The sequence below is a fragment of the Choristoneura fumiferana genome, chromosome 12, assembly GCF_025370935.1.
Source record: "Choristoneura fumiferana chromosome 12, NRCan_CFum_1, whole genome shotgun sequence".
NCBI lineage: Eukaryota > Metazoa > Arthropoda > Insecta > Lepidoptera > Tortricidae > Choristoneura > Choristoneura fumiferana.
The window spans coordinates 16,758,162-16,785,840 of NC_133483.1; the positions used below are offsets into that span (position 1 = coordinate 16,758,162).

General features: G+C 37.6%; 1 protein-coding gene across 3 annotated transcripts; it reads left to right on the top strand.

The window, feature by feature from the left end:
* Positions 1 to 105: 105 nt before the first annotated feature.
* Positions 106 to 27,624, top strand: LOC141433511 (protein FAM13A). Of its 3 annotated transcripts, none has more exons than XM_074095575.1 (11): positions 106 to 237; positions 11,506 to 12,164; positions 15,835 to 15,926; positions 16,755 to 17,012; positions 18,199 to 18,373; positions 19,427 to 19,584; positions 21,183 to 21,464; positions 22,035 to 22,262; positions 22,793 to 22,906; positions 23,081 to 23,263; positions 23,642 to 27,624. In XM_074095575.1, the coding sequence occupies exons 3-11, from the start codon at positions 15,903 to 15,905 to the stop codon at positions 23,819 to 23,821; spliced, it is 1,602 nt and encodes a 533-aa protein (XP_073951676.1). In that variant the 5' UTR covers positions 106 to 237; positions 11,506 to 12,164; positions 15,835 to 15,902; the 3' UTR covers positions 23,822 to 27,624. The 3 variants fall into 3 exon arrangements, with proteins under 3 accessions (XP_073951676.1, XP_073951677.1, XP_073951678.1); XM_074095576.1 differs by having other exon boundaries at positions 16,824 to 17,012; XM_074095577.1 differs by lacking the exon at positions 15,835 to 15,926 and having other exon boundaries at positions 16,824 to 17,012.
* Positions 27,625 to 27,679: the final 55 nt, after the last annotated feature.

Here is a 27,679-nt window from a genome sequence, read left to right on the forward strand (position 1 = left end):
CCTAGTGTCTTTGGCTCTTAAGGCCAACCAAAAAAATCTCAAATATATTCATCGATATGAACGTTTGCTCTTCCCTACTCAAGCCCGGCCCAGCCCTCAGTCGGTGTAGCCGGGTGCTCGCGTGCGGACGTAACCGCCATCTTGGATTTTTCTGCGGCCATTGAGCTATCACAATCACATTCTGACAATCGCCATTAACACTGTTACATCACACGGAGCTAACGGCACTTCTACCCGGTGAGTTCCAAGCATTGGATTTGTGTTTGATCTTGACATCTCGCAGTCCTCGAAACCAAGGACGTTTTTTGTTACGACGCTTCCGGAGTAAATAATGTGCGATCTTTTGTTTTTTATTTAGTCGACAGTATAATTGTTTGGTAAATATTTATACTGATAATTACAGCGCATATTTCTGCTACTATAATCTACATGAACAATAACCAACCGCGTCTTTGGTAACGCAAATAAAAAAAAAGTCAAGCCAATATTCCGAATAGTTTTCTTACTGTTTAAAAAATGTTATTGATATTGATATATATTGATGATTATCGATCGTGGTAGATTAAGACAAGGGTTAAGAGCTTCGTAACAATGGAAGGACACGCCCCGGCGGCTCGGCGAAATCGGGTCAATCTACTACCGGTTCAGTGAATTTTAAATATAATATACTATTAAATTTTTTACCAGTGAATATTAGGTCTGTGTCGGTACCGTGCCCGATTTTAGAATAGGACATCTATCTTTTTCCGTGAATGTCGTTAAAGGCGAATAAGGGACCCTTTTTTATTTTATTTTTAGGAGAGACTGTTGTTGTTAGCCTCAGACGCCTTTTACAGCTTACCGGAGAGAGGGCGAGCTGCATTCCAAAGGGTGCTCCTATGGAGCCGACCTCGGACTTTGGACGCTAAGGGAGAGTTATGCAAGCAATCGGAATTTTTATGCTACATCGTTTCGGAAAGATTACGTTCAGTCCTGGCTGAGAAGAAACGACAAGAAACTCAGCCAGGTAGAGGTCTGATGGGAAAAAACCTACTTGGCACGTGCCGGGAACGATTAAAATAGTGGAGTCAATAAAGGGCCTAATGTGAGAGTGGCCAGAAGTGCTTTCTATGTTAATACTCCATACTCTAGCTCTGCGGTGTGGGAGGCAAGGGGAAATCAGCATATTATTTCCCCAAGAAAGTCATTACGCAGATTCACTACTGATCCTCATCTGAGGTCCGCGAGGTGAGGTGGCGATTTAAAACAAAAGACTTAAACGAAACAATTAAAAACCATAAACATTATATTATCCACTATGATTTCAAATATTTGTAATGTTCAAAAAGTTTTTGTTAAAATAGTTGATAGTACAACAAGATCATAAAACGAGCCTTTTACCCGAGGCGTTCATATAGCCGCCCGAGCCGATACGGCAAGGGTGGATTGACACGTCGAGGAGAAAATGGGTTTAGGTAATGCTCGAGTTTTACACTGCTTTTCACTTCGATTGAGAGGAAATTAAATAGCAACAGTGGAAACAATTGTTTACTTAATAGGTACCTTTTATAATTATACATTTTTAGTCTTACTGATTTATTTTAGACATAGACATAACTTTATTTCGACATCGAACTTAAAATAATACATAATTTACAGAAAATAAAAACATGAAAAGGAATTGAGTATAATAATATGCTGCCTACTACAGCGCTGATTTTCAGCCAACACCTTCATATCTTTGCACCTAATGTGTTGGACCGGAATCAGCACAAATAATTAATTAATAATTTTGATTAATTTTCATTGATTTTATTTTTATATAAATTAAAAATGATTAAGAAATATATAAAAACTTTTTTTGTTTATGGCTGTTGAGTTGACACCTGATTAACTTGGTCTTAGATGAAGCTTTTTTTTTATGCACTAGAACATAAAAAATCATTTCATAGATCCTATCCTAGCCTAAATCCAGCATAAGCACGAACTTTACGAGCACGAGAAATTAAAAATATTTTTGAATACTAGTTTCTTTGCTTATTATATTTTGCGTAATTGCGTTGTCATTCTGTCTACAGGTCGATTCACAAGAACTGTACTAATGGATTGAACGAAAGCGGTGCAGTGTATTCAAATAGGAACACACACATACTTTCATTCACTCATTCAATCCATTCATGCCAGCTCTTGTGAATCGACCTGTACATATCCGTACCAAATTTCAAGTGGATTCAATCACACAGTGAGTGAAATTCAATCAGCAAGATTTTATTTCAACTTAATTAAATAAAGTCACTGTGTTTAGTCTGTCAACCTATATAGAAATTACGATAACTAAACTCACGATTACAATTGGAGTACTATATCTATGGTATCTATTTAGTTTCAGTCTTTTCGGAAGACTGTTTAGTTGTAATCCTTATTTACAGGTGGTAGGACCTTGTGCAAGGTCCGCCCGGATTGCTACCATTATCTATCCTGCCGTGAAGCAGCAGTGCTTGCACTGTTGTGTTTCGGCGTGGAGCGTAAGACAGCCGGTGAAATTACTGGCACTTGAGGTATCCCATCTTGGGCCTCTAGGTTGGCAAACCCTGGTATTGCAGATGTTTATGGGCGGTGGTGATCTCTTACCATCAGGAGACCCATTTGCTCGTTTGCCAACCAGTCGAATAAAAAAAATTAAAAAAATGTCGAGAATTTGAATAATACTATTTAATTTACGCTTGTTGTCAAATAAATAATCTATATGCTCTACTCTAGTCTGCATCAAATGTCCAACAGCAAACACTAAGAGCCAAAAAATTTAAATTATAGATAACTTTTTTAACAAAAAGCTGTAGCACCCTTGTCACTTGATCTATAACTTCTCATACAGAGGGACAATCCATAAATCCCGTACAAATTTACTTGCAGAATTTTTATTTAAACCTCAAAAGTTGAGTTGAATAACTTCGTTCGAACTTCGAACCATTATTAAAGCTTGGAAGTTTCATTTACTGTCTAATAAACTGTATAGCGCGAACTCGTAAACCTGCTATAAACTGTGTAAGACAACTTTATTTATGACGGATTGTAAATGTTTAGTATTTATACTGTACCGGTTGATTCGGGCGGGAGACGTGAGACGGACCCTCTCACCCTCATTATTTCACACCCTCAGTAATTGATAATGGATAGTTCGCAATCATATTTAAGAAAAACCCTCACACCTTTAATTGCAGAGTGACCATGAACTTAGTAAATAACGTAATACTTTTTGTTTTCAACATTAAAGAAAATAACGTTAGTAGCACTATTACTTATACGACATAGTAGCCTTAACTAATTGAGTCTGGTAGGGTTGGACCTGCAGGGCTACTACGAAATTCGAAAATAGAAGTTCGTATCATACCGTCCCTTTCACTCTTGTATTAAATTATATAAGCATCGACGGGACAGTACGGCACGAACTTCGATTTTAGAATTTCGTAGTAGCCCTGCTGCTCACGTCACCTTTGGTGATTTGCGCCAATATTTCTTGTGGTTCCCTGTAAGTTTGAGGAAGCAAGGACGTATCAACACAAGTCGTGTCCTCCATTTGGCCCATCCTCCAGGGAATTAAAACACATCAACCGGCCTATTGCCGCCATCTCGTACAATGCCACAGTAATAAAAAAATATTAGAACGAGGCAAACGAGCAAGCGGGTGATCTGATGGGAAATGATCACCACCGCCCATGAGTACCAACTACTCAAGGAGAGTCACTAGTATGCTTTTTTTTAAAAACGTCCATTTGCCAGATGTTACTCCGGAACCCACACCGCGCTTAAAAACCAATACCTGTTAAGTAAGCCGGTAGACTGAATAATTGGGTTAAGGTCTACTAAAAAGATAGCTCGGGGACCTATGCTGCAAAGGGAGTCATATTACAAAGTTTGGGAATTCCTGGTTTAAGCAGCGTTTCCACCAATAACGTGCGAGAATATTTTTTTCATTAACCAATAGAAACGCTTCATTTACACATCCTCAGAAAGCCCATTTCTGGTGGAAACAGCTGAGCGGAGCGAGGTGAGGTAAATGAAGCGTTCCTATTGGTTAATGGAAAACACATTCCTTGCAACATATCCTCGCACATTATTGGTGGAAGCGCTGCTTTAGTCGAACGTGCGAAATGTGCCCAGCAGGGCTACTACGAAACTCGAAGTTCGTGTCGTGCGGTCCCTCTGACACTTAGGGGCTGTTTCACCATCCATTAATTAGTGTTAACTGACGGTTAAATGTGATGCCGTCTGTATTTGTTTTCTTCGAATAGACGGAGACGGCATCACATTTAACCGTCAGTTAACACTAATCAGTGGATGGTGAAACAGCCCCTTATACTATTTAATTCGAGAGCGAGAGGGACCGCACGACACGAACTTCGAGTTTCGTAGTAGCTCTGCTGGATTGAATAAGTACATCGGCACTGCTACGTGACTCGTAGCACATTCGGGTGCTACGCGCTACGCCGCTACGCAGTAGGTGCTACGCAGTTCCCTTTCGTTACACGTTCTTACGTAAGCGAAAGGGATTTATTCATTTCAGAGATGAGATTCAGAAAACAAGAAAGTGTTTTATTGGAATGTGTTTTTATACCGTAATAACCAAACTTTCAAAGTACGAGTAGTCTATTTTTATTATAGTAAAAAAATTTAATAGTAATACATAGTACAGAAGTAGTGAAATTATTTTATACACTATCTGTGCCCGCAACTTCATCCGCGTGGACTTAGATTTATCTCAGTCAGTTAGGTATTATTGTTTGACTGCCTAGCAGCTTACAAAAGATACATGCTATCAAAATCATCATCACCATCTCAGGCATTACAGCCGCGGGTAGGCCTTAGCCTGGTCCAGTAAATGCCATCAAAAAGTTCACTTTTTATTCATAGTTACCGAGTTAAATTACCTGTGATTGTGGACTTATCCCGATTAGTTTATCAGACGGGTGGCTTTTCTGCGACTTTTATCCCATTTTGCTTTTCTACCGCATGACGGGTTGGTGGCTTTTAACGGCTTTACCCTGATTACTTAGAGAGATAATCAACAAAGCACCTACTCACTACGCCACAGAAATAAATTAAAATTGCCTCCAGCCTATCTCAAAATTCATTCACATGGTACTTACGCCATGTCTGTAAAAGTATACAATAAATTACCTACCCAAATAAAATCAGAAACAAAATATAAAAAATTATACGACTACTAAAAGATTTTTAACTCAGTGTTACTACAGTATAAATGAATATTTAGAAGAATAAAGAAAAATAGTTATACCTGTTATTATTATTATTGTAATTAAGGATGATCTCATTGCACTAGGTATTACTAGTCCTATATCTATTCATTCCGTGATACCACATAAGTTCTAAGTTTATGTTATTACTAGATGAATGTATAGTTTATTTAGATACCTTACATAAAGTTAATCTATAAGTGTTTCTTAAACCTCTTCCTAAACATTACATGTGATTAACATCTACGAATGTTAACATAGCATAATATGTTATGTATAAGTTAATAAATTTAATTAATTTTAAAATTGCCTCGCCCCAACAGGGCATCACTAAAAGGTGTTGCATTAAATAAATAAATACTGAATACTGAAATGAAATTCCGGTTTGCCCCGTAAATTCCCTGGTTTCCCTAAAAGTTACGAGTACATAGGGAATTTCATTATTGTCCCACAGAAAAACCCGCGCCAAATATCATGCCTCTCATCTTCGCGGTTGTAATTTAACATTTTTATTTTCAATACATTTGTCCGAAAAATTCACTTTCAAAGGATGTGGACTTGGGTCTGCCTCTGCTCCTTTGGCCATCCCTCGGAAACCATTTGGTAACGATTCGTGCCCATCGCTCCGAATGCATGCGGCAGACATGTCCTGCCCAGTCCCACTTCAGCTTTGCGATTTTGACACTGATAATTAAATAATAATAACCAATGGCAGACGGTAGATTACAAATATAATGCTACTGGAAATAAACATAAATAGCTAAAGCACTTGGAAGGCTTGACTGGCAGATCTAGTCACCCTGCAGGGGTGGTTAATCTGATTTACTTTAAATTGTATTATTACCTCTTTTTTAACACAAAATCTAGTATTGATGTCTATATTATGTTATGTACCTACCTAATTTCAAGTTAAAAATACTGCTGCAAGATTAATTGCATTATTTGTTAGTTACAAGTACAGTTCATTCTATATTCTATTGTATTCTACAGGATAGAGTGCTAAATAAGTTTTTGATAAAATTCAAATTTTGAAATAAGCTTTTTTGTGAACTTTACTTTTGGCGGTTATACCTGCTGAGCTGGCAACTGGTCTTATGGAATAATCGAGAAAAACTAACAAAAATTCAAAGTTGCCAACTCAGCAGGTATAAACGCTCTTAATTAGAGGCGTACCCGCATTCTCTCTTATATCAGAAGCCTGAAGCTACCTAGCGATTTCACTACGTATTTCCTTGAAGAAAAGCCAAAACTATATCCCAAGGCTCTTGTCGTAAGCGTCGTAACGTTAGCCTAAATAAGACCTAGAAGCTAGAACGCTCGCCCTCGGTTACTGCGTAATTTTCTAGGTCACATCTCCTTTGTTCTGAGGTTGGCGGTACATTCATATTATTTTCAGTGATGAAAATAATAATAACACCAAGTGACAAGCGAATAAGTTTGTTTTTTGTTTCTTTCTTTGCATTTCATATTAATACATAGAAATTCATGAATTCCTATCCTACAATATTGTACAATAAATACTATCTAACATCCAAGACTAAAACTATTTATAAACTAAACTATGTTACAAAATAAAAACGTCATCCAAATTTTCTGCCCCAGGCATTGACCCCAAGACACTGGCAGCATTACCTCTCTGAACTGTTATTCCTAATCTTTGCGAGAGGTAAGTGCCAGCCCTGGGGTCACCTGAGGCCAAAACCAGGCGAGTAGATAAGTCATAGATATTTTAATGTAATTTATTACTTTGTATAATGATTTAATGATATACCTATAATGACGGAACACTTTGTCTATAATGAAGTAATTGAAAAATTAAGTTTCTTTGTTTGTATACAGGACTTTGGAAAATTCTTTCTCTGAAATATTGACTTTCACCTATTTTATACGATCAGTAAATACCACTTATGTAATAGCGAGCTCCTCACTATACTCTTACGAATGTGAAAATTGATACTTACACTCGCAATGGTTAGTCCCCAAACATACGCTTTCGAAGTAAGTTGCTGTTCATTCACTCGAACGGTGACCGAGCATTACGTTGTCGAAAGCCTAGGTACTTACTCGAAAGCGTATACATTCGATTTATAAATTCGATTAATAAACGAACAATCGATTAAAAACTTACACGAGCGCTACAGTCGACAATTTATTTACTGAACATTAAGCCTTCGCTATACTTTCATCCTACTGAAATAGTTCTTACGTAATGCAAACAAAGTTGTGATTTTTTATGTAGCAAGACAAGGAAAAAAAGACAATTTTCTTTTGGGTGACACTCTTTCCCGACCCGGATAATACCGGGATGGAAATACCGACTCTGTTTTTCGTATACACGCCCATAGAAGCTCCTTTCAGTTTCTATGGGCGGGTACACAAAACAGGGCCGGTATTTTCATGTCAGTCACTCACTCCTTGAGACAAAGAAGCTTTTTAATTTTTTTTTAAATGCTGTGGAATGTGCTGGACCACTCACTGAATTCCAAATATTTGAACTTGATTTTGATCTGTCACTTTCACTTCAATATGAAAAAAGCGAGAGATAGGATAAAATCGATACTAAGTTTTGTAGGCCTAAAAAGAAACAAACAAAAATGTTCGTATGCACACATCTTAGATGAATGATTGGTCGCGCGCGCTCGCTCGACCGAGCGCGCGAGACCAATCATTCATCTAAGGCACACATATAACTTTAAAATTACGAAACGTCTGTTATATAATATGTAGTGCATTTCTAAAGGGATTTAGCATAGTATTTATTGTTTGACACTTGTACGGTGCTTTTCTCAAATATAAACTAAAAAACAACAAAGATAAATTAGCAAACAAAACGAGCATAAATGAACGAATATCCTGCTCAATTTTACTTTTTTCTAAGTTTTTTTACTTTTTAATTAAGCAAGAAGCATTATACCAACCTAATAAAAAAATACTGTGTTGACGTTTAGCATTAAAAATAGGTACGTCAATAATGATTAATTATAATAAGGACATATTGAAAGACAAAAATACGTGGTGAAATTTAAAAAAAAACAGTGAATTATATGACAGCGAAATATTTCCGAAATGTTACAATTTTCCCACTCTTTTAATAAAGTTTGCAACCTAGTTGTACGAAAGCAGCTGCTCTTGTTTTTTTTTTAATAAAATCGTTCCGTATACTGCCTATCTCTAAAAATTGGATCAAATATTTGTCAAATTGAATGAATTTGCAAGTAATCTATTTATATTAATGTTTCAAATAATAGAAATCCTAATAAAATCATATTTAATTAAAGGTTTATTTTTATAAACAAAAATACCTACTGGATACTTTTTCGTTCCATATTCAAAACTTGTCTACTTACCGGAGACTTTTGATCGTTGTCTGGCATTTTTAAGTGGCTTTTTAAAGATGTAATGGCGACTGTATGAATCATTTTTGAGAAAAAGTTTTAAATATGGTTAAGTAAGTACTATATTTATTTTTTAACAATCGGATTAAATTTTAAAGTTTTTGATATTTTTTGTCTTCTAAATATATATGCTTTTATTTAACCTTTAATTTAAATGTTCTCGCTGCTCAGGTGAAAAGTTGTATGTGTCACACGAGACCAAAGTTGTTTTGCATCTCGTGTGTTTGAATCCCTCGCTGATCTCAGGATTCTAACCTAGAATCACTCGCTGTCGCTCGTGATTCAATTGTAGAATCCTTCGCTTACTCGGGATTCAAAATCAACACTCGCACCAAAAAACGACTTTGCTCTCTTGTTGCACAAATAACTATTATACTGTCAGCCGCAAGTTGTACATAAAATGATAAAATGTTTGCAAGGTACCATTAACGAATCACGTCTTGACTTAAGTTCACGCCGACGTTCGATTTATAGTCGCGTGCGATAGACGAATTACCGTTAAATTGGAACCTCTACAATTTATGAATGTTCTTTGCAGAGTTCAACATAAAACAGTAATGTGACCTTTGCGTAGAATGTCGGAAGTAAGCAATTACCGAAAGCAGTAAAGTAGGAATACATTTAGGTAAACAGTTAAAAGTATTTTTTTGTAAATAAGAAAATTTTCTTCTTTTTTTTCCAAGCCGGTTAAAATCTTCTGATGGTCGGTATTAATACTCCCGGATGAGTTTCTAATATCATGTTTAAAACAAATGAGTGGACAAATAAGAATATCACTCTAACGATTTGATTGAAATAAGTACTTATGTTATGTGGTAGTTTTAGGGCAACAACAATCGATTTAGATTGCTTTTTATCTTTAGAAAAACACGTGATGACTAGTTTTGTGAGTTTTAAGCTCAGTCTCCCAGGTGCTATCTTTTATTGGAATAACAAAGACAGTGTGACAGACAAAATTTACCTCCATAAAGTATCGGGTTCTTATAGGGGTTTTAAAAAAAATCCTTTTAAAATGTATTTAATTTTTTCATGAAAATTTTATGATGTGAGTCAGTTTTGTGACGCCCACACCGAATGTATGAAAAAAATGACACAAAACTAACGTTCTTGTTAGGGACATTTTTTAAACTATCGGAATCGATTGTGCTCTTGATTCTGAATAGGAAAAACCATATTTTTTCTAAAATTGAAAAAAAGAAAAGGTACAGTTTTTTGTGAAACTTCGGATCCCTTACCAATCAGAGAGTGATGAAACGGGCCCTAAAAACAGGAAGAAATTCTATATATATGAGTAGCTCGAATTGTATAGTTACGTGTGTTAATGTCAAGGCTAGACTTTCTCCATGCGTGACCGATTTAATAATTTATTCATTTTTTATTGTATATTAAACACAATAATGTCGTACTTGTTCCAATAAATTATTCAATATTCATTGTCGTGTTTTTTTATATTACTTCTATAGTTTTTTAAAAGGAATGATATTAGTTTTTTTTTTTGGTATTTCACAACTACAATAATATGCGCTAATAATCAGTGAATTAATCTAAACTATAAAAAGGTTTTATTGATGAGCCAACGTTTTAGGCTACCCTTAAACTTTATATTTTCAAGTGATTGAATCTCGACAGGTAATTTATTAAAAGCTCGCACAGCGGCAATGAAGGCACTTTTGAACATAATTTTATTGTGGACCTTAGGCATACGGTAATTATATTTGTACTGGGTCCGCAGATTGTGACGTAGCGGAGGTATAAGCAAAAAAAGGACTGAATCAATTAAATTATAAATTATATTAAATTTACAAATTAAATAATTAAAAAAATTACTTACACATACCTACAAAAGTTACACAAATACGAAATTATTACACATTATTCAGTTAGGAAATGACACTCAGCGAGTCGCTGATTTTCAGTCTCCAACCTTCTAAAACTAACTTAAACATCCTAACTAACTAAAGCTTGCTGCTAAGTCTGTGAGATGCCTGACGTTGGCTCAATGATTCCGCTCCAATAATTTCTCAAAGCTAATGACCTCTTAGTGAGTACGGCGTAAACGAGCTACATTCATCGCCATCCATCAAGATAAACCAACCTGTCGGGCATCACGCCTCTTCTAATGGGGCGTAGTACTTAGAGCGTTTCCACATTATCCGATCCGATATCGGTATCGGACGACGATGGACGACACCTGATAGCCGACACCATGTGCTGTTTTCACATATTTCCGACAAAATCGTTCCGATACGGCCGGCTCAAAATGGCCGCCACGCATCGGGCTCTGCGCACACAGCGACAATTTAGATACACGCATACACACATACAAACATTATCGTCCGACAGCCCACGGGCGTCCGATAGTGCCGCGAACATATATTTCATACATTTTACTTGCCCCGATATCGTATCATCGTCCGATACCGATATCGGATCGGATAATGTAAACACGCTCTTACAGGCGTTAAGTTTGACGAAGGTCATAATGAGGAAGCTATCTGCGAAAGTTCGATTAACTTTGGAGTTTTTAAGGTTTTGTGCAGAAAGGGTATATTACGGTATGATTACAGTTAAGAGATAGAATTATTAACTAGAAATAAAATTTACTTGTGATGAAACGTATGTAGTGTCTTAACATTATTTACTAGGCTTTACCCGTGGCTTCACACCTGTGGCAGTCGGATAACATTTCGGGATTTTGCTGAATTTGCAAAAAGTCGTCGTGGCCTTCATTTACGTCGTACGACGAACTCTGCAAAATTTCATGTAGATTTCATGTGTCGCTAACTTTTATTTGTAACCGCAACATGGAGTGGGCTACGACGACGAGGTGTAAAAAATAGGTACATTTATGAATAAGGTTTCATTCTTTGTTTCAGATTTCATCGGCAGCACAAAGGAACTATCCAAAATTCAGCCTCTTCAGAAAATAGTTTTCCAACACCAGTGTCAGTGTCACAATCGCAAAAGTCAAAATGATAGACGATAATTAAACGATTCAATAGCATAAAAAATTTGTTGCGCCATTTAAAATACCAGTGAAAGTGCAAGAATAAAATTAATAATGGGGAAGTGTCAGTAAAGTTGTAAGCTAACCAGCTCTTCTACCCACGTTCACACCTTCAATGCTAAATTACAGACTGGTGTCAACGCATTTCCTAAAGCAGCCGTAAATCGCATAAAATATTCAAAATATATTGACTGTTTGTGCCGTACCAGTATGTGCCGCGATCGAGATATGTCGGTGCAGAGGAGTGACATCATCAAATAAACTTTGAACGCTGACTTTAGAAATAATCAATACTTTAGTGTAAAATTTCCCGCCAAAACGGCGCGCGTATCCGCCCTGCCGTTTCGTTTTGTTTATTTCAGTTTGTTTTACATAAAAGGATAGGGAATAACTCGGTGGTTAAGCGTTTAGTTTCGAATTACTAGGGGTTTTGCCCGGAGCGGGCCCCGAGCGACCGTGGCCAGCCGCAGTCGAGACAATCTCACCAGGATATTGGACTCCATAGTTGACGCTGCAAGATACTGCATTGTAAGTACGAAAGCTTTAAAATCTTAGTTAGTTCTAAATGCAAATTTTAATAAGCGTCTCGTTAGAGTCTTGAGGCATCTCATTGGCGTATTCTCGATGGATTTAGAGCGAGCATTTCACAAGCTTACTAAAGTTTGGCATATCGAGAGAGAAAAAGAAGACCTATATTAGCTTGGATAAGTCTTTTGGCATTGCAAGAGTGAAAAAGACGACCTAGCTACTCGTAGACCTGGCTTCGATTAAATACCTGGCTAAAGCTAGAAACAAGAGCAAATAAAAAAACTTGTAGTTCTAATACCATTGCTAATTAAAGCTCGTGACATAAACCTAACAGCGATCATTATTACAGCCATATTTTTCTCAAAGCGAGTAGAGGTTTGCTCATGCTCAGTGCTACAGATACAGCAGTAAAGTTTGAATGTTCGATATTTTTGTGGAAAATCTAAATAAGCGATGAAATCATACTGAACATTACCACGCAGATATTGTAGGTACTGTTCGCGACAAGGCGATTTGGTTTATGGGACACCAGAGCGGCTGCAAATTGGTACTTGGTAAATTGGTCTGAAGTTTTTTAAGATCAAATTAAGTAATAGCAATTGCTCACCTGCGACCTAAAGTAAAGTGAAGTTTAGGTGGCGGGTGAGCAAAGTAATTGGTTTTAGTTTATTTGATATGGACCTCTATTTGAAGTAGGTAACGCCTGATTCGATATATTACGTAATAAGTAGCAGTTAGTTGTATTTGTAAGCTATTAATATTTATAATTGCTGACCCATTATTTAAAATAGCGAAATGACGACGAAGCGTCTTGATTATGATGATTTCGAAGTTATCCTTGGTATAGAGAAAAAAGGCACAGTTAAGTCGTCATATTATTTTTTAGTAAAATGCTCCGACAGTCGAAGATTAACAATCTTGTAGTTTTATTAATGAAGCATTTTATTTGTAAATAGCACGTCGTCTTTTCGCAACAAACGACGGTTCTTTTGGTCTTAACAATGACAATGACACTGTAATTCATAGTTGTTAACATATAACTCACGTCACGTATGGGTAAAACTTAATTAGATCAAATTGATTATATTTAGATTGTACTACTATATAGTACTTGAAAGGTTTTATTATGTCTCACCAATATTAAGCGAATGGTAGACAAGATGAGAAGCAGAGCGGTAGCGTTAATGTATTTCTTAGAAGAGTAGGTAAGTACCTACCTGGGTTGTTTAAACATAGTATTTTATACAATTCACATAATAAGGGTTTTAAACTTTTACTCGCAGATGTGGTAGGTAGGTACACAAATATAGATGTTAAAATCTCGCACCCTAATTAAGCAACTTGGCAAGTCACGTGGCTGAAACGTGTAGGCAGACAGTCGAGTTCATAAACTTTTGAGCAAAAATTTTATCAAAAATATCTGAACACGACTATTGTTAACAGCGTAGAAGCATGTTAAGATATTTTTGATCAAATTTTTGCCCACAAGTTTATGAACTCGACTGTACATATACTCGAACCCCCATCATTTAATGAAACATACAGGCTGATAAAAAAAATCTGTACTATGCTATAACCCATATTAGGGCTACTGGTTACTATTTAATACGGTACAAGTGAAAAAAACATTGAAATTCGTTTTTTAAATATTGTATGGAGATAAAGTCTTCTTGTAATTTATTGATTCAGGCGTTACTTTGTGGAGGTCCATAACAATGAAAAAGGTAGCGAGCGGGTGAGCGAAGTAATTGTTTCAGTTCTTCTAATGACTCAACTTCCATACAAAACTTTTTTTTTCGAATTTCTAGTTTTTCCACTTGTATCGTAATCAGTAGTATAATTTTTAGTATAGTACAATAACACCCTGTAAGTATATTTAATTTACTGAATTTTTTTTGTATAGTAAAGTTAATTATAGTTTTATTATTTGTGTAATGTTAAAGTTGAATTAAATTTTTTGAACCTAACAGTTTTATGGCTTACTCTGACTAGACGTATTTATTCCGTTGTTAAAATACTTACCATTTTTACTGCGATGGTATTATACTCCAAATTAAAAACAACATAAAAGCAATCTTAAATAATAACATAAATTTACAACCAATCATAAAACTTTCTAAAACGTTCTTAATGTGTTAAATACTAATACTTAGTGTATTTTATCCTGGAATTGCAATTTTTAAGGCTTTAACTTAGTATAGTTAGTATAAAGTTTACCGGCTAAACGCTACCGCTCTTGTTTCTGTTGTGCTATTATTACATTACAGCGTTAATTTAATTAGAGCACCCCTTTAGAGAGCAATTAGAATTAGACTCAGTAGCAATACAATTCTATGAAGTAAGTCAATTTCTTAATTTGAATAAAGCGACCATTACTGTTTATTCTACAGTAATTGTAATGGGAAATGTGCATGATGTAGATAGACTATCAATTAGTTATACTACAGCAGTGTTGTTAGAAAAGAAGCAATAAAAAGATAAAAAGTAGGTACGGTACTATTAGGAATTAGTAAATCGACTAAACACATAGTAGAAACCAAATTGTTGCCTCACTACTATAATGTGACAATGTGATTGGTCGATTCAGGGCAGGTACGCTAGCTGGCGCAGGTGCACGGAGCGGTGCAGTTAGCGCTATGCTTATACTGCAGGGCTACTACGAAACTCGAAACTCGAAGTTCGTATCGTACCGTCCCTCTCGGCCTCGTATTAAATAGTATAAGTGTCAGAGGGACCGCACGACACGAACTTCGAGTTTCGTAGTAGCCCTGCTGTTTTTCAATAGGCGCCGCGTCCACCCGCTCCGTGCAAACCACGTCAGCTAGCGTAGGCCCTAAAGGAAATCTGTGAATTCACCTCTACGCTCGACAGACAATTATAACCCGTTCGATCTCAGGCATTATATGGAATCAGGTATCTCTTGTGATGTTGGGCGCTAAATTTAGTGAATGAAAATGCCAACTTGCGGATAACGACACAGTTGGCTCCGTGTATTCAGCTTGTTGTTGGACAGTTACTATCTCTTGTTGTGTTCGTGCTGTGACGCCACAAAATTTCATAGTGCGATGCAACAGTACGTTGCACGTACGTCGATGTAGCATTAGTAATACGGTGAAATTTTATCAGTCTAATAATTAGACTCTAATTGAAACAAATGATAATGCACTATATTGTTCAGCATTGACTGAGATTGAAACGCTAATTTGTATCACGTTTAAAATTTCAACTGTACCTATAGCATCCGCAACTATAAGACCTGCAAAGTATCGGTAATGTCCTAAGTACAACTAAGTAAATTAGGAAATCGCGTGATGTTAAGGCGCAAAACACACAGGACGGCAGCGGGTTGGAAGCGGGTCGGGTCGGGTCGGGTGTACGGCGGGCCTATTTACGTGACTGTATTTGAACGACATCACTCACTCAGCAGCGCTCGCGCACGACCCCTCAGTGAGGTACCTACACCCACGTACTTAAATAGGCCCGCCACCCTCCCGACCTGCTGCCGTTCTGTGTGTGTTTTGCGCTAAACCGTTATAATAACAATTTCTTACACGAGCGTAAACTCTAAAAACTAAAGTTCAACTTGCCTTAGCCAATTCGAGTTGTCGCAAACAGTATAGTTTTCTAGCGTTTTTCAGTTGCACTAGATCCATACATGGTTTAATTTCAGAATCCTCAGTTACGGCCTTTGGAAAATTGGGGATTTAATTTCGAGTCTAAAGTTAGTCTGAAGCGAGCATGGTACAATTGGAAATTCAGCAGGTACTTTTGATACTCATAGGTGATGGGGCCTCACTTGACATTATTAAGTAGTACCGTAGTGAACCTTATTCTATTGACGATAGCTTTATATTCGCTTCTATAGATATACCTACAAAAATATTGGTTGCGGAAAAGTTGTTCTGAAATGAAAGAAATTTTACGTGAAGTCAGTAGTTGAAGTAGTGAATGGAACGAAGCTCAGAAACTTCTAAGGTGTCTTAAAAATATCCGAAATATTTCAACTGGTTGGTTGCGTATGTAATGCTTGCCAAATATTTTCATACATTGATCGATCTAAGTTTGCCTCGTCAAAGGCGTGACTAAGTATATTTTAAATTAAAAATTCCAATGCTTCACACGGGTATCTAACCGGCTATATATTTCAATTTTAAAATACCTTATATAGAAGTTCTTACTCTTTAGATGATAGAGTCGTGTACAATACAAATATGTTTGAGATTCGTCCTTTCATCTAATTCTTCTACTTTTTGTATGTGGTAATAAATAAATTCACGTACGAGTACAACACTTTTCCTGCAACCATTTGTTTCAAATAATCCTTATGCGTAGGTACGTAAAAGCAGTTGATATTGGCTTTTTTGGAATCTTAAAAAAACCTGTAGCTCAATAAAATTGCTTCAAAATGTATCTAAGTAAATGTTATATAATATACCTACTTACGTATAATTATGTATATTGCCCAAATAATACACCTTCCAAGCATTGATACACCCAACAATCATCCACGATTCCGTTTCCCATTTGAAGTCGCATCAGCTTTACCACGGAGTTCACATAGCACGATACACCAATACATTGTACTGGTAGGGTTACGGGCACCGAAGCGAGTGCTCGAGCGAGCCGGTGGTTATAACTGGGCTCGCGTGGCCTGCGCAGTGCTGCGAGCGGGCGCGAGAGCGGGACGGCGAGATGGCGGCGCCCGAGTGCGAGCGGGAGGCGCGCAAGCGGCGCGAGCGCAGGGACTCGGGGTGCACCCACGAGCGGAAAGAGAGGCGCCCGCACAGCGAGGAGCGTGCGCCGCCGCCGCCGCCCCCGCCACCGCTGCACGACTGTAACCGACTTGAGGTGAGAAAGCTAGCAACTACCCTCACCTTCATCCATACTAATATTGTAAATGCGAAAGTGTGTGTTTGTTCGTCTTTCACGTCGAAACAGAGCGACGGATCGAAGTGATTTTTGGCCATAGAGATAGTTTAGGGGCAGAGAGTGACATAGGCTACTTTTTATCCCGGAAAAATGCACAGTTCCCGAGGGAACAGCGCGCGATAACCGAATTCCACGCGGGCGAAGCCGCGGGCAAAAGCTAGTTTCTCATATAATTTAAAGCCTGGTGGGCAGTCTCTTCTGTTTTGCTCCACTCTTACTTAAAGAGTGTTCTTGCTATCCCGCGTAATTCTAATGTTTAATCAGAGGAAAAACAAATGCTACCTATAACCGTATACTTAGTTGATCTTTTAATCTCACCTTGGTTACACTCTATTTTTTTGGTATCACAAAGCACCATTTGTATCCACGAAATATGCTTAAGCGCGCCACCACTTGGCAGACGGTATACCTTTACTTGCCCGAATTTCATGTGCTATAATATTCAACCGTCATAATATTGTTTCTTGTAAATTCATTTCCACTACTCATTGTTTACCATATTAATCAAATGACAGAATCTTTGTTTCCCATAATATTAATTTCAATAATTTCATTTTTCATAATCATTGTAAGCCATAAGTATCATATGCCATAATATCATTTGCAATCCATATAAATGGTGAGTATCGGCACTATACATATACTAATAAATCCCATACGTCAAACAAGCCTTTGAATTAGGTAAATTTTAATCACAAAAATTACGTTTGGTAAGAATTGCGACAGGGAGCGAAGCGGAGCGTAGCTCCCGCCTTAGCCTTCGATGTTAGGTATTTTTTTTATAGTAGCCCGAATAATAAAGATAATAGATAGATTAGAAAGAAGCAATTTTAATCAATCATAATTAAAATAAACACTGTAGTATGGCGTTTGAATAAGAATATATCAAATAAATTTTCTAGTAAACGAAACATTCGGGCAAATGAAGTTTCGGGCATGTGAAGCTCGGGATAATGAAATTATGGCACATAACTTTCGAGCAAACAATAGATAACCCTTGGCAGACAGCACGTGGCTCTCACCTACCGTGGCCATCAAGCAAGGTACAGCAAAACCAATTTTGCAGGTTTCTTGCCTCGTGCTATAAACTAATGTCACTTCTCAGTCGGAGCGTCGAGCGGAGCGGTTGTCGCGCGCGCGGCGTCCGCAGTTCGGCGGTAAGCGGCGCCGCGCGCCCGCCCGTCAGCACAAGCAGCCCAAAGAGAACGACTGCTTCGCTGATGACACGCGGTCTACCACCCCACCGCACTTTGAATACGCGGTGCTGCAGAAACCACAACGTAAGTTTTTTTGACATTCGCTTAGCTATTTACTTTACTATCAAATTACTGTGCAAGTTTGTTCATAATTTCATGCTTACTGGAATTAGTATAAAGTTTAAAAACGTGTTTATTTCAAAAATAAAGTGCGTATCTATGGCAAGAATGACCGGAGCTAAAGAGGGAGGAGGGGGGCGGGGCGATTATATATTAATGATATTAATGTAACGCGAGGAACCAGTTAAAATTGTACAACAGAATTTGAAGAATAATAAGGCTTAGTTAAGAATCGATGTACACAGACAAATGTTGAACGGGTACGGCTACCGGTACCTGCAGAGCTACTACGAAACTCGAAACTCGAAGTTCGTATCGTGTGGTCCCTCTGACACTTATACTATTTAATACGAGAGCGAGAGGGACGGTACGATACGAACTTCGAGTTTTGAGTTTCGTAGTAGCCCTGCTGACGCCTCAATATCAAATGCGTGCTGTAACGGAACGGTGTCTATCAAACTTATTGTACCCGACGAGATTTATGATACTACCAACTACCAAATGTCATCATGAAAAAATATACAATTTGCAACGTCTCGAGTAAATTCAACAAACTCAGAGCAAAATACTACATAGTTTTTTCATGTGCTTATTACCGGTTAAGCTTTTTCGTTAACACCAGTGCTTGTTTATATTATAATACGAGTATTATGTATGTAATATAAATCCTTTCATATATAAAATTAAGGAATTAAAATGATTGACAAATGCTCTTGTACAAGGGTGAACTTGTCCATTTAAGGATCTCTACCAGTCAATCTCTAAGTACTCTTCAAATCAAAGGCTTTGTGCTATCAATTCTTTAACATATTCACCCTAGTCAAGACGCCTGCTACTCGTTCGTTCGAGGTGTTAACTGTTGTGTGTGGGATCTTGCAATTCCACGTCATTTTACTGCACCTCCTTTGATTGCGAAACTAGTTATTATGTATTTGAGATTAAGATTTCATGTATACATACTTTTTACACCAAATAAAATTATTTTCTTTTCTAACACCCTTTGTATGTATATTCCAGTATGCGAGGAACCGGAGAGGCTGGACGCGAGCGCACTGCTCGGTGCGTCGGTGGCCGAGTGCGCCGAGCGCGCGCGCCGCGACGAGCGCAGCGTGGCGCCGCACTCGCGCCGCGACACGCCCGCACCCGACCGGCGCCTTGACAAGCTCAACAAGAAGGTAACAAACAATACACCTCTAAAACTTGCAACTTGTTACAATAGTTATTTGTGTCACAAGGGAGCAAAATGGTGTATTTACGGCGAGGGCGTAAATTGAATCCAGAATGTAGCGAAGGATTCTACAATAGAATTCTGAGCGTAGCGAGGGATTCTAAAGTAGAATCCTAAGCGTAATGAGGGATTCAAGTGTTAGCGCCCAAGATGACAATAATTTTGCTCCCGAGTGGCTCATACAACTTTTCACACCGAGCATTAATAAACTTGAAAAAAATAATTCTAAATATTATTAAAGAACAACCAGCATAGAAAATGGCGTGGCTTTACAATTATCAACTTCAAAAAATGGCATTTGCAATAAAACACTTAGAAAAGCCTTGAACAGAAAAGTTGCACTTTGCTCCCTCTCGCCAGGGAGGAAAAGTTACTTTTCTGAAGGAGAGGTGTGAAAACGTAATTTTACACATTGATTTCGAAACAGTCTGACGTGCTAGTCCGGGCTCTTACCCATGAGTCTCTACTTGAGAGGCCATAGGGCAAATCAATAAGGCTTCCACAGCTTTAAACAAGTCAGTCTTTAGGCATGTGTTACACGTTGTATTCTAAGGTACTTGTTGTTAGAGCATGTTGATCGTCGAAGTGTGTCTCGGCAGGCGAGCAGCTAAACCACAGAGGAGAGCCAGATAATGAAGGATAACTCACTTGCTGTACCTATTGTATTACTTTTATTAGTCAGAATACGAAGCGGTACAATATTAAGTTTTTAATATTAATTTCTTATCTGAGATTGATTTTGAGATTAATTTATTATACAAGTTGATTTTGGTTTGATTTGATTTATTTATGCATGTCATCCCAAAATGACAGCGGAAAGAGAAGAGAAACTATGGTCCATGTAACAACCATAGAGTTGACAAAAGTTGCTATTATGATTATTATTTGCAGTATTTTTTTATTTTTTATTTCAACTCCAAATTTGTTACTTTTATGGTCATCCCGTAAAACTCTCGGTCTCTTTTTCTGGTTTTTCTGTGCATCCATGTCTCAGTTTGTTTTTTGCGAAAAGTTGCTATGGCAGAATAATATATTAAAGCCATGTATTACTTATAAAGTCAAGAAATAGTACATTGTGTCTTAAGGGCGGTAAATAAGTAATTACGAACGAGAGTCTATTAGAAGCCCTCAGTAGAAGAGTCGATGTTCGTAATTCTAGTACCGCCCGTGCGACATACAATGTTTTTCATCACATTTGCGAGTAAAATTTTATATTTGTAAAATAAAAAATATAATTCTTCCAAATATTGGCGATACCTTAGGCTGCGCTCTTGGCAGTGCCGCCCTCCGCCTCCTCCATGTGGTCCTGCAGCAGCGCGCGCAGCACCATCAGTACGGGCACTGACTCATTTACCGACCACGGGTTTCATGACAAGCACATTAAGGTCGAGGGTTTTATTTGGGGGGTTGCAACCAAAGTAGCCTGCATGTTTCGACACTGTTTACGAGCAAGTGTGATGAAAAAAACATTGTGAGACCATACAATGTCCAAGACTAATTGTTAATTTCGACGCGTCAGAATAAATTTATGTTCTCAAATTTCAGATCAGCGTCCTAAAAAAGAACATAACAAATCACGAGGCAGAATACGAAGCCACGCATGGCCACGAAATCACCCCAAGCGACCGCATCACCGATGTCCAACTCACGCGCATGTACGAAACCCTACAGCGACTGCAAGCCGAGAAACGGTGCATCAAGACTGACCCCGTTGAATACGCGCTGAAAGTACAGGCAGCCAAGCAGCAGAAGGAAAGGGATGATAAATTAGATGAAGCCTTGAAGAGCGATAAGGCTACCACAGACGTAGTTAAAGATATTGAAGAGGTAAGTGAGGAATTTAAAGTTGAAGAATGAGTGTTTAAGCATAAACTACTGTTGAGTGCTGGGATAAGTGCAGTGTATTAAAATTACTGTTGTTGATTGTGTACTGTCTCATACATAGATATCATAGATGATCCTTTTACCGAATCGATGATTTCACCAATATTTGAATAAAAAAAGTCACTGCTTTTATTTAGCTGTTGTTCATCATTTATATGTACCTACGCCTAATACCCATAGTCGGATGTTAGTCAACGGCTAGTTAATTTTTCCGTTATTAGTCAGTGTGCTGCGATACACCGGCTCAAACGCTAAACCGGCGCTTTTCTTCTTTTTAATAAGTACGGTTGTGATATTATGTAAGGTTTTCCTATTGTTTTATCTTTTACTGTATTTTCTTGTTATGCCGATCTTTTTCAAATAAACATCGTCATTCTTATTTCTTTTTTTTTTCACTCTACCCCTCACGTCCTGTAAAAATTACAACGTTTTGCTCGGGCGTACGAAAGTTATCCAGCTCGCACACCACACTTTATGGAAATCTCAGTAAACACTTGGATCATGTCATTTCAGTGGCTAGAAGGCTGTCGTATAGCAGAAGGGCGCTCCTCAATCGATGAAGCTCTGTGTACACCAGCACAGCTTGCAGCTGAGAAATCGTGCGTGCAGCGAGCTTTGCTCAAACTAGAAGCAGCTAGAGGTCGTCCGCCGGCTCACTCTGCTGAGCGCGGCGCCGCCAGACATTTGTATGAGAGATACCGGGCAGTGAAGAGAGCACTTGCTATGTCCAGATCTGACGCTGTAAGCTGACTTTACGTGTCTTTATATTATCTAACTCAACCTAGAGGCTCGTGGATCGGCAAGCGCAGCGTAGGACGTTCACCAACGAGATGGACGTTCCTGGTTAAAGCCGCGGGTTCACGGTGGATGCAGGTCTCTTCAAACCGAAGCAATGAAATGGAACTGGGGTAGGCCTATGTCCAACTAAGCGTCCTACCTGCGGCTGGTACGATGATAATGATTAACCCAGAGGCTGCTAGAGTCAGATAGCGGTATACCGCTATCTCGTACTCCTATACATACTCGTACTTCTAATATATAGAAGTACGAGAGATACAGAACAGTGATGGAAGCGCTATGCCTAGGCCTGACAATGAGTAGATTATTTATATCTTCCCAGTGTTGTCTCGCTCAATGTTTTAGCCTACCATTTTCTGAACAAGGATTAAAACTCTTTGAAGAGAATACTGGCCATTTTCAGACCTGAGAGCGAAAGCGAAAGCGAATAAATGTTTGTGTTGATGTAAGACCAATATTATTAATGTTTGCAGGCAATCGGCGGTACGAACGGTGAACTTGCAACCATCCATGAGCACGAGGCTATGCTATTCAACAGCGTTGACAGCTCTAGTGACAGCCAGGAAAAGCCATCCGATTCTTCACAGGTAGGTACTTACTTCTTTTACTATCTCGCAATTATCTCTTTTATTGTAAAGTAAGTAAAAATATACCAATTTGTATTTACTTAGATTCAATGAAGATTGGATACTATACTATAGCAGAGTCTAAGGATGCTGGAACATAATGACAAAAATAACCTGATACACTTCCCGTTTCAGGAAACAACAGAGACTCCCCTTCAGTCACCACCGACCCGCGACGTTGAAGAACCGCCATCCTCCACGTCGTCTGCCAAGTCGGGGACAACCAGCGAAGAAGCACCACCCGCCAACGAGGGGCTGCACTGCCTGGGCCTGGAAGATCTGGCTAGGGCGCTTGGAGAGGCCAAGCTGCAGAAATGTGTAAGTGTTAGAGACTAGTAGTCTAGTCAAAAATAAAAGTGACCTTTTCCAGCAGATTTTGAATCTGCTTTTTAGAACAAAAATGCATATAGAATTATATTTGAAATTACAGCACTTCCAAACCATTTAGGAATGGATAAATGAGCAATATAATGCACCGTTTCTATAAATAGCTTGCAGTGATTTTTTTGGATGCAACACCTCGTAGATAACAGCAATCCTTTAGGAATCGAGTGTTTACAGGGCCACGCTGCTATGTATCTCTATATTGTATGTTTTGTGTTTGGAGACGATTTCGATAGGTCACATATCTGTAGTGCCTAGGTAGTTCTAGATTAAATATCTCAATTACTTAAGAAATCCTTTCATCTGATTCAGCTACTTCGTCGGAGCATCAAAGAGTACGAACTGAGCTTCGAGCTTCAGAACAGTCGGAAGGTACAACGTGACGACAAGAAATGCCACGAGGAAGAATACCTCCGCTACAAGTCTGTCAAGGCAAGGATCAAACTATTGAACGCTCTCATCAACAAGCAGAAAGCTTTGAACAAACCCTAAAGTACTTTCAATCCTACTTTTCAAATAACATTACCGAGCTGCTGCTGTTAATTCTAACGCCAGAGGCCTATTACGATGTAGAATTACGAAGCAAACTTAAAATATACGACCATAATAAACCGGCTATTCAAGAAAAAGAGCGTTGAAACTTTGCTACAGTATAAAGACCGAGATTATTTTTAATTCTCCAGATATGTCAACACTGTTGCATGCACAATGATCACAGATAGACGGGGGAAAGAGGAGGGAAAGAGCGTTAGTTACCACGTATGTTAGTATGAAATGGATAGACGACAATATTTTCCTATGCGCCTGCGGCTATGAGCCTGTAACAAACTAGTCCGTCATTTTTGTAGAGCTGTCTGGGTTGCATCAGAGTTATTGAATAATTCCGCCTTGCTTGTTACTCATGATATAAGCAAAAAGGTACTTAATGGTAAACCGGATTGCCTAGTTTTTAAAGCATCAAAAGGATTAGCCATAGCTAAACATCGTGACAACTTCTGCTGCAAGGTTTTAATTTTAAAATTTGTACAATACGCGAGTACACTGGCGGCCCAAGTTTGCTGAATGTGGTAACACTGGAATTTTGAATGATTTCCTTGTAATAGAATTCGAATACGGTCGAGTCTTAGAGTGAGTACGTTTTGTGTCATACCCACTTGATCTACTCATAAGCTAGAACATTAACTTGCCTTAAATAGCTTGCTAATCTGTTTACGACATTTTGTACTGTCTGACTGCCAAATAATACTTTAGCAATAGTATTATAAGGGTAATCGTAAAAAAGCCACTCTAACATGACTGTATTTCGAGGTTCAAAATATCGTTTAGGCTTCTATAAAATTTAGCTTTAAAATCGATTAATGGTTGTCAACATCAAATATAAAATCCTCTAAAGGTCACTTACGGAAGCAATATTAATTAGGAATCACAGAAATGAATTTGTTTCTAGTGACGATTTGTCAACGATTTGAAGAGCGGGAAAAAGTGTAGGTAAAGTCTGTCAATTTCAATGTAAAGACGTAATAGGAGCTTAGAACTATTTGCTCGAGACTTGAGCGAGTTTACACTTTACTTTCAGAAAAATTACTGGCTCACAAAAGTAGGCTAAACCTACCTTTAATAAAAGCCTATGGCAATGCGTTGAAAGCTTACGTATTATTTACAACTCATAAAATTTTACATCAAAACTTCTAAGTATAACGCGCCGACTATTTTAATGTCTCTATTACCTGCTTAACTGGGTATTGATAAATAGCGTGTAAAGTGTCGCTAGATATTTCTAGGTTCGCGCGTCTCATAACCTAGGTTTTATAGACTTAAATTTGGCGTAACCTAATTCGGTTAAAAATTAAAGGGATTGGAGTTATTAGAAATTATTATCATACTTAATTCGTACGTCGGATGCGGGATGAATCATAGTATTCTAAAGCTTATTACCTCGATTACCTCAAGGACAGGAAATAATCGTACCTAATATTTTCTACAAGATGTAGACCATGGTTACCTAAAATGAACTCCCGATATTCCACCCCGACGCAACTATTTATCACGGGTTGATGGTATTTTGTGCATCGACTGCTTGCAGTCTCGGTACCGTTCAAATATATGTCTGATATAATTAAAGGTGACGACACCGCATGTTCGAAGATTTACTCAGTTAGTTGTAGTATATCGGTTAATTCCAGCTATACTAAATGTAATGTTATGCGAACATTTGTATTGAGATAGGTGACATGAATTTAGGCAGCAATTGTAAAAATTTGGGAATAATCCGTGAATAATAAAGAAAATTGCGTGTAACAAAAGAAGTCGAGGGCCCTAATTTCTAAAATTAGACAAACTTATAATGATAAATTTGGAATGAGATAGATTCTAAAGTTACAGTGGGCATACCTATGCCTCTTAAAGGCGAATAAAACTATAATACCTAATGCTCATTGAGAGAGTGTTATTCATCATCTTAATAAAAAACCACGGCAAAACAACGTAATAAAAAAACGACCATTTAGCGAGAATTTAAGAAAGTATTTAAAAAGTAGCCATAACGGTGCTTAGTGGCGTTCAGTTTTACACACAAAAGCCTTTTGTGAAATTGAAACATTTTGTTATGCTAAATGGTCCAGGGCGAAGAAAAATTAAATATTTACTCGGATATTTATTATGTACCTGAATTAACCGACTTTCAGACTGCGAAGGTAGATTTTCTACTTTTAATACATTAAGATCTTAACAACATAAAAGCGCAGAGTTTATTAATTTTATTGAGATATTAACATTGTTATAAATGCGCTGTAAATAGATCAAAATAGATACTTATATGAGTAGCACGTTATTTGAAACAATATTGTTCTGTGTTCTAAAACTTTAACTAATGACGTACCTATAGAGCTATTTCTAAGAAAAAAGCCAACTACTTATTTTTAAATCGGGCCATGTACTTAAGTGACCGTTAAATTTATTGATAGCGGTAGGTAATACGGGTTCGCCAACATGTGTTTTTTTGGGTCTCGAGAATTTACAGAGACTTTTACAATCCTGAGGCTGTATTGTCTAATGTGGAGTGCTCAAATTCACCATTTCTTTATACCTTCATTCTGTACCGTTTCATGAAAATAAGTGGTGAAAGCGAAAGATTGTGATTCAAATTGCATTGCACAATATGGCCTCTGATATGACTCACATTTTAGGATATTAGACAGAAAGCATGTTGCTTTAATATATAAAATTTTAATATGAATCTCGTACGAAACCTGACAATTGGTATGATTTCTTGAAAAATAAGTAAATTGAAGTGATTTTAAAATGACTTGACAAGTGGAAAGGTGTTTTACTTAAGGGTTGGACTTGATGCGGAAACGTGCGTGCAAGAATGCAAAATGCGTTTTGAATCAATACAAGATATAGAGTGACAGTAGGGCGACACGCTTAGTCACTTTAGTCATGTAGTTCCAGAAAGTGTAGTTTTTAAATTTGATTGTTCACGGTGCAGGTCATTAACCGTAGGTCAGACCACTAGATATTTCCAAGCATCTTCTCTAAAAGAGAAACTTGAAAAATAATAATTAACTTGTAAGATTAATAAGTGTCTAGTGATAAACTACTTACCTGTGATTTTTATTACAAACGTTCTTGTGTGACAAGAGATTACGTGTCTTTATAATCGGTGTTTAAGTTTGTTGTTATTAGATGTTTTATTTTGTCGTTTTATATTTTAATTTACATGTGACTTATATTTTAAACGTCAAAGCGTGACCTGAAATTTGTTTTTAACTTTTGAAGACTAAAATAGTAACGTATGTTGCACTTCGTCGTTGATGTCGACAATTGTATTTTATTGTAAGATTTATATGTTAATTTAATATTTGCAGTTAAAATTAAAGAAGTCAACAGAATTGTTTCGGGCTTATGCCTGTTTATACATAAAAATTTATGCTGACTGCGATTTTGTATCTATATATCGAGTATATATAAATGCGTAGCTTGTGGTACCTGCAAGGTATTTGGAGTACGAGTGAAGTTTGTACATGTACATATCTATTTATAAATGAAAAATTATATGACTCTGTAAATCGTCCACTGGTAGGCGAAGTATTTTATGTTGTAATAATAACCAGAAAATAATACTCCTTCCAGAATAATATAGCAGATTAAATGCCGGAAAAGTGAATGAGACATTGTAACGCGGTGTAATTTGCCTAATATTATTGTGCAAAATAATAATTCAGCCAGTAATTAAGTAGGTTTCTGTAAATTGCCATAATTATTCATATATGTTTAAAAATAAAATACTGATCTAACGTACTTTGTTTTAATGTATTCCAACCTAACCCTACCTTACTCCCCTTACCTACC